This window comes from Sus scrofa, chromosome 1 (assembly GCF_054392235.1).
Source record: "Sus scrofa isolate SSC_HxYL_T2T_F1_AM1 chromosome 1, Sscrofa_HxYL_maternal_Yorkshire_Landrace_v2.0, whole genome shotgun sequence".
Taxonomy (NCBI): Eukaryota; Metazoa; Chordata; class Mammalia; order Artiodactyla; family Suidae; genus Sus; species Sus scrofa.
In genome coordinates, this window is record NC_139383.1 from 256,960,892 (window position 1) to 256,979,372 (window position 18,481).

Genomic DNA, 18,481 nt, shown 5'->3' on the forward strand with positions numbered 1-18,481 from the left:
GTAGCTGCCAGCCTATGCCAGAGCCACAGCAATGCTGGACCCGAGCCAAGTCTGTGACCTACACCACAGCTCACGGCAACGCCAGATCGTTAACCCGCTGAGCAAGGGCAGGGATCGAACCCGCAACCTCAGTGTTCCTAGTCGGATTCCTCAACCACTGCGCCACCACAGGAACTCCCAAGAATGTATATTTAAAAAGCAATTTCCCAAACTTGATGATGTTTGCCAAAAAAAACAGGATGTTACTATAAATTTTCTAAACCTGTAATCAAATTTGTGAAGTAGGAAATCTGTACTTGGTTTCAGAAATATTGGAAACATACGCCTCAGGACCTAAATGAACTTGCTGGAATTAAAGTACAAAAAAGAAAAAAAAAGGAAAAAGGAAAGGTCTGAAACGCCTGGCTTAGAGAAGTTCTTCCACTGGAAACAGAAGACATCTACAAAGAAAGTCAAACGGCTTTGTCCATAATGCCCAGTGGACAAAGAAATTAAGGTATGGAATACTAACAGCAGAGAAATGAATTAATTACTGTAATTGCTTAACACTGGTCCTTTTCAAAAGCCTAAAATTAAAGAATTATGTGTCAAAATAATAAAAACAATCTGATTTCATTTAAAGAAATTTATAAAACAGACAAACCAAAACAATATATTGCTTAGTATATAGACAAATGCAAATTGAAAAAAAAAACTTAATGATCAACACAAAATTCTGGATTGTGGTTACTTGAAAGAAATTATGGCTATGTATTGGAGGGAGGAAAGCATGATCAAGAAGGAATATGTATTGAGTATCTAAAGTTGTGGCAATATTTTATTTCTAAAGCTTGGCAGGGGTACAAGCGTTCACTTTTTATTATTTTCTTTAAAGTGTACATAAATTAAATACACTTTTGTATCTACAATAAATGCTCCATGTTACCTCCAACAGCTCATTTCTGTCTACCCAATCTATATAACCAACCAGTTTCTCTACATCACATCACATTAGCCCATTTTAATAATCCATTTTTTTGGTATTATTTTTCTAGCTTTGGACTAACTGTTTTTTGGACTACTTGTCAGACATTAGGATATAAAACAATAATTTTCAAAATGCTTATCTTACTTATTTTCCAGGCATTTTAGGGATAAACAAGTAGTCACCGAAAAATATTCCTTTTTAAATGCTGTTTAGAGACTATTTACCACCACAAATCTAAAACTATCTTAGAGATCACACACTTTTTTTTTTTTTAATGGTAAACTGAACTAATTCTACAATCTGCCTTTAAATCCTGGCTGGACTACCTAGCAGGTATAAGCCTGAGAAAATAATTTAATCTCTCAGAATCTCACCTTTTTCTATTATAAAATGGAGATAAAGTTTAACTTATAGAATTCTGAGGATAATTAAATCCTGTGAGATACTAAATGGGAGATTGTCTTAGGCAACCAATGTATATCTATCTCTAAGTTGTAGCCATAAAAATTTTATTCCTATTTTGTAAGCATTCTCCTTTTGCAAATATTCTTGAAAGTCTCCTTTTTCTCTTGGTTGGATGAAATTAATGATGAGACTCTAGAGGATGGCAAAGCCACAGCATGGAAGAAATCTATGTCCTTAAGCTGTATAGGAGCGCTGCTTGTCAACTAAAAAACCCTACTTTGGATTCTCCTAAAAAATAAAATGTTATGGAGTTCCTATTGTGGCTCACTGGTAATGAACCCAACTATAATCCATGAGGACATGGATTTGATCCCTGGCCTCACTCAATGGGTGAAGGATCTGTCGTTGCCATGAGGTATGGTGTAGGTTGCATACACGGCTGGGATCCCACGTTGCTGTGGTGTAGGATGGAGGCTGCAGCTCCAATTCGACCCCTAGCCTGAGAACTTCCATAGGCCACAAGTGCACCCCCCAAAAAAAGGAAAAATAATAATAATAAATAAAATACAGTAATGTTTGAATTAGAATTAGAATTAGAACACACTTTTGGTGTCAATTTGTAACAGCAAATTAGCCTATACCAATTAATATATTCTTCAAAGATACTAACAAATACTAAGATCTCTGGCAAAAAAAAAATTAGTTTCCACCATGGGACCTAATCAAACTGAAAAGCTTTTGCACAGCAAAGGAAACCCAAAAGAAAACAAAAAGACAACTTTCAGAATGGGAGAAAATAGTTTCAAATGATGCAACTGACAAGGGCTTAATCTCTAGAATATATAAACAAATTATACAACTCAACAGCAAAAAAGCCAATCAATCAATGGAAAAATGGGCAAAAGACCTGAATAGACTGTTCTCCAAGGAAGATATACAGATGGCCAGCAAACACATGAAAAAATGCTCAACATCGCTGATTATAAGAGAAACGCAAATCAAAACTACCATGAGATACCACCTCACACCAGTCAGAATGGCCATCATTAAGAAGTCCACAAATAACAAGCGCTGGAGGGGCTGTGGAGAAAAGGGAACCCTACTGCACTGTTGGTGGGAATGTAAGCTGGTACAGCCACTATGGGGAACAGTTTGGAGATACCTTAGAAATCTATACATAGAATTACCATATGACCCCACAATCCCACTCTTGGGCATCTATCCAGACAAAACTCTACTTAAAAGAGACACAGGCACCCACATGTTCATTGCAGCACTATTCACAATAGCCAGGACATGGAAACAACCCAAATGTCCATCGACAGAGGATTGGATTCGGAAGAGGTGGTATATATACACAATGGAATACTACTCGGCCATAAAAAAGAATGACATAATGCCATTTGCAGCAACATGGATGGAACTAGAGAATCTCATCCTGAGTGAAATGAGCCAGAAAGACAAAGACAAATACCATATGATATCACTTATAACTGGAATCTAATATCCAGCACAAATGAACATCTCCTCAGAAAAGAAAATCATGGACTTGGAGAAGAGACTTGTGGCTACCTGATGGGAGGGAGAGGGAGTAGGAGGGATCGGGAGCTTGGGCTTATCAGACACAACCTAGAATAGATTTACAAGGAGATCCTGCTGAATAGCATGAGAACTATGTCTAGATACTCATGTTGCAACAGAAGAAAGAGTGGGGGAAAAACTGTAATTGCAATGTATACATGTAAGGATAACTTGATCCCCTTGCTGTACAGTGGGAAAATAAAAAATAAAAAAAAAAAGGAAAAAAAAGTTTCCAAATTGAGGTGGATCTACTGAATGAGACACAATAGATGAAAAAAGACCTATTCCAAGGAATAGTATGATGAAATTTCAGAAAATCAGAGATAATAAGAAAAATACAAAAAATTTACAGAGAGCAACAAGTCACATACAAAGGATCAGGATCAGAATGGGATGAATTACTTATTAGAAACTTTTATGCAATGGAGCAGTGCCTTTTAAAAAATGAGGAAAATTATTTCCAAAGTAGAATTTTATATCTACCCAAACTATAAATTAAGAGAAGACATTTTTAGACATGCAAGTCTCAAAAGTTTACTTCCCACGTACCCTCTCCTAAAATGAGGAAAAGCAAAAAAAAGACATGAGATACTGGAAAGGAAAAGGAAGTCCAACACAAGGCAAATGGGATTCTGCAGATCAGTGAAAGGAGATCCAAGAATTACTACAGGGTCATCTTAAATGCTTAGTCGATACTGTACCAAGAGAAAGAAAAAAAAAAAAAAAAGATTCCTGAAAGATAACTCTACAAGATGAAATGATAAGCTGACTAATAAATTTAATCATTTTGAGTTTTGGCAAAGAATTTGGTGATTAATAAGTGAAGGCAAAAGGAAAAGAAGAGAAACAAATGAATAGAAATGAGTCATCTTTCTATTGATTAAGATCACAGGTGTGAGCCACATAGCAGTGACTTAAACCGGAAGGTGAATTCTCTTGTAAAAGATGTCCAGAGATAGGTACTCCAGGACTCCTAGTGTGGTATTCCATGGAGTCAGAAACTAGACCACTTCTCTCTGTTCTGCCATCTTTAGCATGTGGTTTCCACCACGTAGGTCAAGAACTCCAGCCATTATGTCCACATTCCAGCAAGAAGCAATAAGAAAGACAGAGAGGGCAACAATTCCTCCTACAAAATATCACTTACAGTGGGTCATAAATGCACTAACCCATCCCACTGGCTAGGACTTAGTCACCTGGCTGCACCCAACTGCAGGGATTCTACTGTTAATTGTTTAAAAAGGTGGAGTGGGAGAAGATGGCTAGTGGGAAATAGCTAGAAGTTCCAGAGAAAGAAGAGTTCCCCACTGTGGCACCTCCCTCCAGAACTTTCTTTTCTCCATATCCTACTTTTTTCCCCATGTATAATCCCAGATATATTTTTTCTTCAATTGTTTAACTGTTTCCCCTAACATGGAAGTTCCAAGGGAAAAAAACTTTGTCATTTATTCACTTCTGCCACCCCAGTTTTTGGAAAAGTGCCTGAAGCACAGAAGGAATTTAATTGATATGGGTTGAATGAGAGAATAAATTATTAATTCCAAGGAGTGAAAGTCTAAGAAAATAAATTTAAACATAAAGATCCAGGCTGGGTACAGATGATGCTTTGTTTTGTCTTCATTAGTTAGAAATGGATGCCCATCATAAGAAAAAAATGACTCATCCCTCTGGAATTACAAATTTTAAAAAGCCTGCTTTCCTCTGAACAGACGACTCGAGTCATTGCACAAGGCACAACTAATCCCCTAGTCCTAATAATATAAACAATATTACATTAATGTTTTACAATAATGTAACTACTGACAAGAATGTAAACATGATGTAAATAATGTAACTTAATGTGAATCAATTAATTGATTTTTTAGCGTAAATATTATTACATACATGCAGGAAAGGAAATTATTTGGGAATACTGCTATATTATAGATTTATATCCTCTTCTTCCATAGAGGGAGTCACTATCGAAACCAAAAACCAACACACCAAGAAACAGTAGAATATGCCCATTACTTAAAAACACAGAAAACAGAACAAACAGCTCAAAAAGTTGAAGATGGGTGTTCTGGTGAGCAATGTTCAGGTATAGGGAAGACTAGGTCAGAAGTTTTGCTTTTAAGGGGTTACAGATTTTTAAATTTAACAATGTATGTTCACCTTTGAATTTTTCATTATCTAGCTCAGTCCCCCCATTCCCCTGAGCTCCTGGAAAATACGATGTAAACTATTAGGAGCCTTAAAATTCGCGCTGGAGGTAGTGAATTTCATGGGGAAGATGAATGCGCTTAGAAAAGCGAAGGCTCCCTGGTCTTCAGCTATATGGACCTCATAACGACTAAAACTTAAGCGGCAAACGTGTCTACAATTTAAAAGCAAAGCACGCCGCACACGTACGCACGCTGCCTTCCCAACGGTCTCACACACTCGCATTCTACACGCGAAATTTTAGTGCATAAATGCTTTGGAGATGAGCTCAGGGGCCCATAGAATTGGTACAGGAAGACCTCAGCATTCAGCTAATTCAAATGTCACTTTTGACGTTGAGGGTAAGAAAGGTAAGAACGTTTGGGGAAACAGCCTGGGAGGAAAGGGCTGGGCTGACCTCCAACGAGTCTGGGGCCCGGCCCACCACCGACGCCTCTAGGGCTGGGCGTCAGGCCGCACCCCCGGGCAGGAGGAGGAGCCGAGCCTGGTCCGAGCCTGTGTTTTCCCCTGGTGCAGGCGCTGTTCCTTGCAGAGCGGAAGCCATAGGAGGAGGAATTTAAGGACGAAGACCGGCTGCTACCCCCCTCAGCACTCCAAGCTGCAAGCTGCGCCATGCTTCCTCTCCGCAGTGGCCTAACTAGGATTCTGTCCCCGCGGATGCTAGCTACTCAGGTATGGGCCCCTGGGACTCGCCCAGAACATTCCCAGGAGCAGGGAAGGGGAGGGGAGGGGCATCTGCGGGGATAGCACGGGCCACGCATGCGCCGACTTTCGCAAACCTTCCAGCCTGTTGCAGACGTTCTAGCGCAAATCTTAAAATCCCCGAGGCGGGGACGTGGAGCCCGCCGGAGGAAGGGAGTCGTTAGGGGAAGACCTCCTGCCAATGTTGCCTCTGGCGGCTGGAAAGCAACCTTGGACAGGGGGCATTTCTAGCCTAGGTGCCTGGTGGTCCTAGGACACTCCTGAAACGCCAACTGCTGTGGCTTTGCCACCCCACGCAGTTACCATCACCGCACGGTGGGCTTTGCCAGGCCCTGGGGTACGACCTCTCTTCGATTTGTCTTTTGAAAAGCCTCAGGTCCCTCTAGACAGAAGGAGAGAGGAGTAAAAGGTCAAACAGCTGCTGGCGCCGGAACACCCATACAGACACCACCTTTAAAAGGAAATACACAACCTCTCAGCATTTTGCAGACAGAAAGCTTTAAAGAGGGCCCTGGGGCAGGTGGCAGAGCATCCGGCCCAGCTGCCACTGTCTCCTGCTCTTGGTGCCCAAGGCAGGCAGATTCAGAAATCGTGTAGGAAATATGATGATGACAAATTCATTTAATCAGGATGAGAAATGTACAAAATTGATTTTTGTGATTCAGCCTTACCTGTCAGGAATTGACCTATTCTGTGAATCTAACTTAGATTTTTTTTCCTTTTGATGTTTAGTATTTTACCTCTTTCTCACAGGACACCATAAGGAGATTAATCTACTCGAGAGAGTGATTTTTGTAAAGTCTAAAGAGACCGTTAAGGGCTTCTTCCCCCAAGATTAGCAATGCAGTCTTTTTGTTTGTTTTTCCTCTGTCCACTTTTTTTAAAATGATTTTTATTTTTTTCCATTATAGTTGGTTTACAGTGTTCTGTCAATTTCTGCTGTACAGCACAGTGACCCAGTCACACATATGTATATATACATTCTTTTTCTCACATAATCCTCCATCATGTTCCATCATAAATGACTAGATATAGTTCTCTGTGCTATACAACAGGATCTCATTGCTTATCTACTCCACATGCAATAGTTTGCATCTATTAACCCCAGACTCCCAGTCCATCCTACTCCGTCTTCATCCTGATTCCCTCTACTGGGACAGGGTCAAGAATTACTCCTTAGAATTTTATTCTCAACTTTGATGTTATTAAATGTCAACCAGATATTCTCTTAGGAGCAAACTGTAAGTCACTGCTGTCAAGAATAAGCGCTAATTTGGACCTAAGGGAGCCTGAAACATTGATGGTTCCTACCCCAGCATAGTTCCAGTAGCCCTGCAACAAAAATCACCTCATCTTCCCACAAACGCACACATCCTCTGCTGTTAACCTTTCCCTGAGCTTTCCTATTGTCTATTTCTTCTGCCAACAATAATAAAATGTGTGCTTCTGATCCCATATTTTGATCTCCAAATACAAATTCTCTGAAAAACAGCTTAAACAATTGTTACAAGTACCCCATTGGCCCATTTTGATATCTGATATATTTTACTTATAATATTTTTAAACTATAAATTCTAGGCAGTTTTTAGTTGTGTAACATTCTGTTAATAAAGGTTGGGCAAATGGCACAAAAAGAATGTCAGATGCGAGAGCAGCTGCAGTTGTTTTTGATGGCAGGCTTACTCGGACAGGCAATAAGAATATTAATTCATCATAGACATGGAATGACCTCAAGATAGATGATTATAATTAAGCCTTATACAGAATTAAGTAAAATATATACATTATTGTGTTTTGTAAACAAAGTAACGCTGCAAGAAGCCTACTGCTTTCCTTTGACATATCAGGTTGTTAGTATAAGGCCAAGATTCAATAGCTTTATAAGTACCAAAACTGTTTTAATAGATAACTCAGTGTAAACAGCTTCAGAAAATGTGCATGGGCTAACCAAACTTAAGTATGATGGCTATGTAAACTAGAATGCTGTATCAGTGTATGTGTGTATACACATGTATGTGTGTATATATATATATATATATATATATATATATATGCACACACAGAAACATATATTCCTACACAAAGGATAATATATGGCAAAGCATTTCCTACTGAAAGTTAAGAAGCAAATTGGAGAACCAAATTAGAAATTCAAATTGTGAGCAAATGACTATTGCAAAAATTAACTAATGGTTCTTCAGGGATACTCTCATCAGCCAGCTAGGATTGGGTGGATTAAATGCCCTTCTTCAGATGGCATCTGTAATTAAAACCTAAGAATTTTTCAGACAATTCTGACTTAATACTTTTTCCTTTTTCTAGCATTTACACAGGCTATCACTGTATCACAACTGGTTGGGTCATAGTTTCCTATTATAATAGTTATACTCCTTTCCTATTTTTGAACAGTGGTCTGCTTGATTAGATTTAGAAAATACTTGGCTCTGACCAGCAATGTCCGTTTCTTTAAAAACCTAAAAACCTAAGAAAAAAAAAGAAAGAATCTTCTGCTAATAAACACACATTTTCATCATGCCAGCCAAAGTATCTCAAAATTTTACAAAACTGTTTTTAATGCTTGACTCTAATACATATACTATTCACTAAAGATGGAATAGTGGCTAAATAAGAGATAATAAACTTTTTGTAAAATTTATTAGGATCCTAATCATAGGCTTTTGGTCAAGAATTGCCCCAGTGCCATCTTATGATCAACTTCTCATGAAAAAGTGACTAAAGGTGTACCCCCTGCTAGAAAACAGTAGCTACATATTTAGAATATTTAAAAGTAGTTATCTTTATTGACATACCTCTAAACAAATTTTATGGAGAGAGACCCAGGGACGTATAACAGATTACAAGTCTAATGAGTGTCCCTTGTTTCTAGACTCAGATTTGGTTGTAATGTAATATTGTAAACACTTTCTTCCCCAAATATTTCAATTTGCCTTATCTTTCTTCAGGTATGCTCATCTTTTGCCACAGGACCCAGACAATACGATGGAACATTCTATGAATTTCGTACCGATTATCTTAAGCCCTCAAAGATGAATGAGTTCCTGGAAAATGTTAAGAAAAACATTCATCTTCGGACAGCTCGCTCTGAATTGGTTGGATACTGGAGTGTAGAATTTGGAGGCAGACTGAATAAGGTGTTTCATATTTGGAAGTATGGTATGAGTCATCATCAGCTTAAGTATTCAGTACAGATTTTCATTCAGTTAGATATTACATGAGACTTAGTTCTTGGATCTCCATTACTATAAATACTTGAGGTTAAGTAAAACTTTAAAAAAGCAATACCAAAAAAACAAATTCAGTGATTACCACTCCCAGTGGTACACCTGTAATGGCCCATTGCTGGAACTTTTATATCATCATATGGAAAGTGATAGTGTGAAAATGCAGCGCCACACATTTCAAGTCATAAAATTTTAGTTTTTAGAAAAAAGTTTAGAATGGCTTTTTGTAAAGATTGGTTATGAAAAATGTAATGCAGCGATTGCAAGAACCCAAGTGGGTTAGGATCATAAAGGAACATGGAATTATTTTTCTTTATGTGGAAACCATAGTTGGATATCAGTGTTTTAGCAGAAATCATTCAAACATCTAGAGTCTTAGAAAAGGAGTTGATAGGGGATGATCTTTAACTTTGAAGCTCTCACCCATCTGTAAGATTTAATAATTCTGTTATGTTTCAAGACCACTCTTGGTTATTTTCTGCCCCCATAGTTTCAAGGAATTCACTGCCATCATACTAGTCTAGGGAGATAAAGGAAAAGGAATTAGAGTACTTCCCATACTGAGGCTGACCAACAAACCCCCCATTTAGGAGAAGAAGAACAGCTATAGGAATCTCTGGAATGTTTGTTACTTCATTGTCAAATCTTTGAGAAGTCACATCAGGACATGATGATATCCAGAGAACTTTTAATAATTTCATTTAGCAACAGTTAATAGTCATAAAGTATTTTAATATGAAAAATTCGGAGTTCCTGTCGTGGCTCAGTGGTAAACGAATCCAACTAGGAACTATGAGGTTGCAGGTTCAATCCCTGGCCTTGCTCAGTGTGTTAAGGGTCTGGCGTTGCTGTGAGCTGTGGTATAGGTCGCAGACGCAGCTCCGATCTGGCATTGCTGTGGCTGTGGTATAGGCCGGCAGCTACAGCTCTGATTAGACCCCTAGCCTGGGAACCTCCATATGCCTCAGGTGTGGCCCTAGAAAAAGACAGAAAGACAAAAAACGAAAAAGAAAAATTCTCATTCTGCACTTAACGTGGCCATAGTTTGGGGGTTTTCTCTATTGTAACAGAACTAACCCCATTAAAAAACAAGTTATGCTTTATTGTACCAAGTTGAATCATGTCCCATTAAGAAGATTATGAGTAAGATCCTGATATAACTTACTTAAGCTCTAACACAGGTGTTAATTCTTTATACATAAAGTAAATCCACAGAAAACTGTTTTACCGTTAGTCTCATAAGATCCTAATAGTAAATATAGTATACTAGGCCCCTGTGTTGGTAACATATGGGTAACAGAAGAGAAATAGTACTGGGTGAAAAGAATAGATGACAATATGTAAGAGGATCAGCACTATTTCTTTGCAAGCTCTGTTCAAAGAAGAGAGGCTGAGGAGTTCCCATCGTGGCTCAGCAGAAGTGAATCTGACTGGTATCCATGAGGACACAGGTTCAATGCCTGGCCTCGCTCAGTGGGTTGCCATGAGCTGTGGCGTAGGTCACAGACGCAGCTCAGATCTGGCATTGCTGTGGCAGAGGCCAGCAGCTGCAGCTTTGATTCGACCCCTAACCTGGGAACTTCCATGTGCGGTGGGTGCAGCCCTAAAAAAGACAAAGAAGAGGCTGAAAAAGCAGATCTTAATTTCATTTATGTTAAATTGAATTCAGGGTGTACCATGACCTGACCATTCTTCACCATCACTACCAACATCGAAAAATCCTCTTTCTCTAAACTGGTACTATGACTTAAATGCCTCAGTTAAATTAATAAGAATAGTTAACATATATTGAGTACTCACTATATGCTAAATGATGCTAAACACTGTTCGAAGCTCCTTTCATGTATTAATTCATATAATCTTCATATCAGGAGGCAAACATGCACAGAAAGATTCAAGAATTTTACCTACATCTCACAACTACCTACTAAGTGGTAGGGCCTGTAAAGGCCATTACTATATGATACCATTTCTTGTTTACATTGCTATAACTCCTTACACCATGAACAACTTGGGGACAGATACCACATTTACTTATGTTGGTATCTCCAGTGATATAACACAGTGTCCTTATGTGGCCTCAAATATTTGCTAAACTGAATAAAACCCAGAAAAAGTACAGGTGATTTGATTTTAAATCAAAAACTTTCATTTTTCTTACTCTTTTTCCTCCCATAGACAATTTTGCTCATCGAATTGAAGTTCAGAAAGCCTTGGCCAAAGATAAGGAATGGCAAGAACAATTTCTCATTCCAAATCTGGCTCTTATTGATAAACAGGAGAGTGAAATTACTTATCTGGTGCCATGGTGCAAATTAGAAAAACCTCCAAAAGAAGGTAAGCACTTCTCTCTTAATCACTTTGAGTTTTGATGGAGAAAATACTAAAGATTTTAAACTATGAAAGTTAAGGTTCTACTGGGAAAAAAATTAATCTCTTACTTAATATAGGAACATATGTTGATTGTTGAGACAAAATAAATTGTAACTATTAGCTTATCCTTAAAAAATAAACATTAAATAATGAAATATTTTTCTAAATTGATACCTACTGATTCTTAAAGCCTAGCTTTATTACAGAAAAAGTTGATATGGTTGGTAAAGATTGAGAAGTTGGGCCTTGGAAGCAGAGAACACATGTGGATAGATGAGGGATAGTGTATGCTTTTCTGTCATAATTAAAATAATATAAACTTCTAAATATTAAAAGTATTTTTCCATAGATTACTACTAATCTCAGAGATGAAGTACAGATTTGCTTATGAAATTGGCTGTTTGGGGGAATGAATGAATTGCAACTGTCAAGCTCTGTTACTGTAGTCTAACTTTTGTGTCTTCCTCTTTCTTATTTCTCAGTTTGAAAATAATTCCTAAAGATCTGTCTCCTTCCTGATTTCACTTCTTGCTGACTTAAAGAAATTATTACCTCAATCCAGTTTTAAACAAAGGTCAGATTAGAAAAAGCCTAACCTAATTTAAATTATATTTTATTTCCCCCATTATTCCTAACTCCATAATGCATTTTAGATTACAAGATATTTGAAAAGTCCTGTTTAGATCCTTATCCACTTAGATCCCCCCAACATACAGCTTTTGGCATCATCTAAATGAACCTGTGGGCTTCAAAGACAATCTCAAATCTTGCTTTTCTTCCTCTATATTCATGATTCTTCAGTAACTTTTGCATGTTTTTCCTTTACTTCTGCAATCTACTTGTTCCCTAGTTTCTTTCACTCCACCCACCCGATACTTCCACCCAGAAGATAAAATGCTTTTCAAGTATTTACCTGAATATTTAGGAAAAATAAAACATCTTCTTTAGGCTTTGTTTTCCCTCGAAAATCCTGAGACATTTGCTTCAGATCCAGTTTGCTTGCTGTTCCTGGTAGAAATGCAAACCTACAGGGAGAAATTATATAAAGCAAAAAGTAGTGGAAAGTTGGGAAGAACAGAACTACAAGAGATTGGAAAGTACTTCCTTACACATTTCTTTTATAAAAGTGTACACATAAGCAGCTAAAAAATCTTATTCCATTATAAATTCTATTTTATTGATACATTTTATAGATTAAAAATATTTTATTATTATTATTATTATTATTTGTCTTTTTAGGCCCACAGCCATGGCATATGGAGGTTCCCAGGCTAGGGGTCAAATCGGAGCTGTCGGAGCTGGCCTACGCCACAGCCACAGCAACACCATATCTAAGCCATGTCTGTGATCAGCACCACAGCCCACGGCAACGCCAGACCCTTAACCCACTGAGCAAGGCCAGGGATCTAATGTCTGTCCCCATGGAGACTAGTCAGATTCGTTTCCACTGAGTCATGACAGGAACTCGCAGATTAAAAGTATTTTAGACAGTACTTTACCTATAGCTCCAGTCTCTTTTTCTTTGTTCCTTTATAAGCTTAACGACCAACCCTTAAACTAGGATAAGGACTTTCTAAACATAAAAGCATAGAAAAATAGTGCAAATTATTAACAAATATGTCTACATAAGCTTGCATACATGTATAATCTTCCAAATCTATATACGTAGATTAGCCTTCCACTGGAACCAAACTAGACAGGATTACAAATTGGTTGAATGTGTTCTATAAAATAATTATTTTTATCTCTATTCTAGGAGTTTATGAACTGGCTACTTTTCAGATGAAACCTGGTGGGCCAGCTCTGTGGGGGGACCCATTTAAAAGGGCAGTTCACACTCATATCAATCAAGGCTATGCAAAATTAGTTGGAGTATTCCATGCAGAATATGGCATGCTCAACAGAGGTACAGTTGTCTGTTTCTTCTTTTTTTTTTTTTTTTGTCTTTTTGCCATTTCTGGGGCCGCTTCTGCAGCATCTGGAGGTTCCCAGGCTAGGGGTCTCATCGGAGCTGTAGCTGCCAGCCTACACCAGAGCCACAGCAACGCAAGATCAGAGCTACATCTGCAACCTACACCACAGCTCACGGCAACGCCGGATCCTTAACCCACTGAGCAAGGCCGGGGATTGAACCCACAGCCTTATGGTTCCTAGTCGGATTCGTTAACCACTGAGCCACGACAGGAACTCCTGTCCGTCTCTTCTGTGAGACTGCGAAGTCTATCTGTGATCTGCTGTTAAGTTCCTTGGGCCAGTTTGTCTCTCTTCTCATTATTAAGTATATTTCACTTTTTATTGCCAAACTTTTGTTTTTTGTGATTTTAAAGGTTGAGCAAACCTGTTTTACATCTTATTTATATAGAATATAATACCTTATGAAACCTTTTTCAAATAATGAACTGCTTTTTCTTTGATACATCAAAATGATAAAATTTTGAAAACTGGAAAGAACCTCAAATCACCTATTCCTTTCATCATTTTTCTTTCCTGTAAATATATTTTCATCAATTTCTTTTTTTTTCAGTTTTATTAGGATGTAATTGACATATAACATTGTATAAGTTTAAGGTATATAACATAATGATCTGACATGTGTTTATATTGTGAAACGATTACCATAGGAAGTTAACATTCATCACCTTACGTAGTTATAAATTTTTTCCTTGTGATACAACTTTTAAGATTTAGCAATTTATCTTATATGTGGAAGTGTGTACTGTTTGTACCTTTTGTTTGTGTGTGTTTTTTAAACAACATTACTTGGTGTAAGGAAGTTATTTCTGGGTGAAAAAGTAATATATAGTTATTATTATAAATGTTAGAAACACCCATCTCTAAAATTACCCATTTCTAACTATATAGTATATATACCATAGGCTATATATTAATACATACAGTATATTTATTTAATAAAATATCTATTTGGGATATTTAAAATTTAAAGTTGAAAGATATTCCCATCAGAATTTCACAGAAGTTTTTTTGATGGCAAACTCAAAAAATTCTTGTTCATTTGTGCTGGATATCTAATATCTAATATCCAGCACAAATGAACATCTCCTCAGAAAAGAGAATCAAGGACTTGGAGAAAAGACTTGTGGCTGCCTGATGGGAGGGGGAGGGAGTGGGAGGGATCAGGAGCTTGGGCTTATCAGACACAACTTAGAATAGATTTACAAGGAGATCCTGCTGAATAGCATTGAGAACTATGTCTAGATACTCATGTTGCAACAGAAGAAAGGGTGGGGGAAAAAATGTAATTGTAATGTATACATGTAAGGATAACCTGACCCCCTTGCTGTACAGTGGGAAAAAAAATATATATTAAAAAAAAAAAAATTCTTGTGAAGTTTATCTGAAAGGATAGATGACTAAGACTTTTAATATCTGAAAGACTCAGAATACCCAGTTGCCTCATCTTCTCCACTTCATGTCCAACAGACGTCTCAAACCTAACATCTCTAAAGCTGGGCTGATGGTTGCCCAGAAATTCAACTTCTAGTAATATATTGTAAAAAAAAAAAAAAAAAAATAGTTGAACTATACAAAAATAGATGTTTGTTCAAGTTGGAAAATACTTGAAGAGGAGAAAATTTACAACAATTATTAGATGTCTGTCTCACACCATATACTAAAATAAAATCAAGATGGGTTATAGATTTCAGTTAAAAACTTGAATTCATAGAATTACTGAAAAAATATAGATAAATTTATTTAATAGCATACAAAAACAACATTTCTACACCAAAAGCAAATGAAGAAACTATAAAGGAAAAAAGAATCAACTGATGATTTTATTATACAAATACTCAACTTTGGTGCACTCCCAACAATAAAATGAAATCCTAAAGCAAAAAGAAAAACAGAAGCTTATGCATGGATGATACAGATGACTAATACATCTTAAAGAAGATGCAGAATAAAATAATAATGAGACACCATTTTTAGTGGCATTTTTATAATATTAGGTCAAGGAAAAAACAAGTGCTGTTGTACTGTGTAGGGTCCTATTAGCTTAGTCTTATCCCCCAGTAATTTGGCAAAAGCCTTGACTTTTCAACTGCTTTTGTCAATATTGTAGGAAATATGCATTTTTTAGTTATACAAGAAAGAAATTTGAAAGGATATAAAATACAGTCATATTTGAATGATGAAATTAAAGGATTTTTAAGTCTAATTTACTTTAATGGATGTATATAATTTTTATTTAAAATAAAACTACTGAAAATGTGTGTATACACGTTTTAATCTTAAATTCATTCTCAGTGTACTGTAGTATGATAGTATGTTGAGTATAAATCAGTACTTCACATCTGGAGAACAGTGTATAATATATACACTATATATTAATAAATATATATATGAATGATATACTCCTTGGTTTGTTCAATTTAAATTTAGGAGTTTACATTAAGAAAATAATCAGATTCGGACTGCCTGGGTTGAATCCCAGCTCCACCACTTAAAACTTTGTAGCCCTGGGTAAGTTACTTAACCTCACTGTGCCCAAGTTTCCTTATCCATAAAATATGATGATAATAATAACCTACCACATAAGATCATTATGAAAACTAAATGAGTTAATATATACAGAAGGTAAAGCCAAGTCTGGCATGTAGTAAGTATCCAATAAATATTAGGACTAGTTGTCACTGACATTGTTATTATTATAGATACATATATATTGCTGCTCTAAGGAAGTTTATTTCAGGATTGTTTACTGTAAGGAAACTTGGAAACAATGTGGTATGACCTTTACATAATACAGAAATAGATATAGGTATGTGTCATATATATTTATATTCTTATATGTGTTTATATGTGTATAAATAAATAAATGTTAAAATATAAACATGTATGCATAACTATGGAAGGGGATACACCAAATATAAAAGTGGTTATTTCTGGGTTATATAAAAATGCTTCGTATTTTCTCTTTATCTGATTTTTCCTACATAGTTAACATATAATTACAGAAAGTTTATAAAAAATTTATATGCAAGAAAAGTATCCCAGTATTTGATAGAATATTGAAATTTGGGGAATAATTTAATTGGTCAGTTATAAGGGATTGGGATAAAATGTTATATCCATAAGGAAGAATTCATATAGCTATTAAAAATCAATGTCATTACCATAGAAAATACACTTGTGATTTTTTAAAATCTACTACTAACACTAAGTATAATATACAGCAAGGTCCTAATGTGATTTTACTCAAATTTTTTAGGAAGATACACTTAATATTAGTAGACATTCTCTCTAGGTGATTGACATAATACTACTCTTAGTTTTCTTCCTTTGTATCACCTATCTGTTCAATAGTAAACACAATTTTTTACACTCTTGCTTTTTTAAAATAAAATAACATGTATTAGGAAGTCATGAAATTTGGGTCTAGTCTTGATTGTGTGTTTAATCTGTGTTACTTGACTTCCCTTCTCTAGCTTTCTGTTTCTTCATCTACAAAACTACTTTAATTAATTTATAAATTTCTCTCTCAAATCTCTGACCCCTCTGAAATCACTAACATACTTATTATTACTTTTTTGACACTCACTATGTTGATTTAAAGAATAGGACTGCCAGCTGCTGATTCTTTATTTTAGTAATGGGCACAGGCTTTACAATCTATTTGTGGTCTCTTCCTGCAGTTCACGTTCTTTGGTGGAACGAGAGTGCAGATAGCCGTGCAGCCGGGAGACATCAGTCTCATGAGGATCCCAGGGTCGTGGCAGCTGGTGAGCTATTTCTCTAGACACGAATTAATCTTAGAACAGATTTGATTTATATGCCACCTTATTAATTTTTTTCCAGTTTGGAAAAAAACCTTATATGCCTTATATGAATAACCTTGTATGCCTTATATGCCTTCTTATGAATTTTTTTTTTCCAGTTCGGGAAAGTGTCAACTTCCTTGGGTCTCAGCAGAATATGCTTCTGACTCCTACATCATTTTCACCTTTGAAATAGTTTTCTACTAAAATACAAAGCATTTCATGAACTGCTGCAAGATATGTCTGCTAATGGTGCTTGATTTTTCCTAAAAGATTCTCATTTTTATTTGAAGGAGGTGGTAAGCTATTGCTATGTCCCTTGCAGTTTTAAAAACCACCGCTGTCCACTGTCACCACCACCTCAAGAAACAGTCTATTCATTTTCCCCTTGACATTTTAGTATCTGCTAGACATTAAAAATAGTTGCTATTGGAGTTCTCCTGAGGTGCAGTGGTATAAGGATTTGGTGGTGTCACTGCAGTGGCTTGGGTCAGTGCTGTGACATGGGTTCAACCCCTGGCCTGGGAACTTCCACTTGCCATGGGTGTGGCCAAAAAAAATAGTTGCCATTACTACAAGATCTTGATTTTTTATTTGTTTCAGAATATCTCTTACACTCCATTTGACAGCCCTCTATTTTTAAAGCATCTTCTAATATTCAAATGATCATGTTACATTTCCATACATGTGATAATATTTTTAAGTTATTTGAATACATTATCAACCTTTCATCATGTCAGTTTTTCTGAGATTTTAAGGCTTGATATTCATAAAAATATTAAGCATATTTCTTTATTACGGAAAAGTACAATATCATCAGTGTCATCTTATTAATTATAGTTTTTACATTAATAATCAGTTACTTGGAAAATAATACTGTTAGGTCCTGCTATTAAAAATCATTGATGACTCCTTGGTTTATATGCTGCAGTGTCATTACAGTTAATTTTACTAATTTTTACTTCATTTTGGATCACTGTTTAACAAAGGTACTTGGTCATCTGTTTGTTTTCATGAGTTATTTTTTGATATGGACATGTTTGCCCTAATAAAAGCCTATATATACAATCTGATTCTCTCTATTGTGTTTTATATTTTTATCCTTATCTCTGGAGCTGTTGTTGTGTTGCCAGAAGGTAATGGGACAGTAATAATGTACTATATTGTAAACATTGTTATGTCAAGTAAATAGCCTGCTTACGACCTTACAAGGAGAATTTCTTCAGTGCTGT

The 18,481-nt window shown here is 36.4% G+C and overlaps 1 protein-coding gene and 1 non-coding gene across 3 annotated transcripts in view; one reads left to right on the forward strand and one right to left on the reverse strand.

Moving 5' to 3' along the window:
• The window catches only part of LOC106509227 (uncharacterized), a 434,083-nt gene that overhangs the window by 410,732 nt on the left and 4,870 nt on the right, over window positions 1–18,481 (reverse strand). For both annotated transcript variants that reach the window (XR_014825647.1, XR_014825650.1), the window contains exon 2: window positions 12,386–12,497. This is a non-coding gene — a transcript (uncharacterized LOC106509227). The remainder of the gene's footprint in view (window positions 1–12,385; window positions 12,498–18,481) is intronic.
• NIPSNAP3A (nipsnap homolog 3A) lies at window positions 5,642–18,317 on the forward strand. Its single transcript, XM_003480559.5, has 6 exons — window positions 5,642–5,827; window positions 8,821–9,031; window positions 11,278–11,436; window positions 13,229–13,378; window positions 17,127–17,213; window positions 17,369–18,317. The coding sequence occupies exons 1-6, from the start codon at window positions 5,768–5,770 to the stop codon at window positions 17,443–17,445; spliced, it is 744 nt and encodes a 247-aa protein (XP_003480607.1). The 5' UTR covers window positions 5,642–5,767; the 3' UTR covers window positions 17,446–18,317.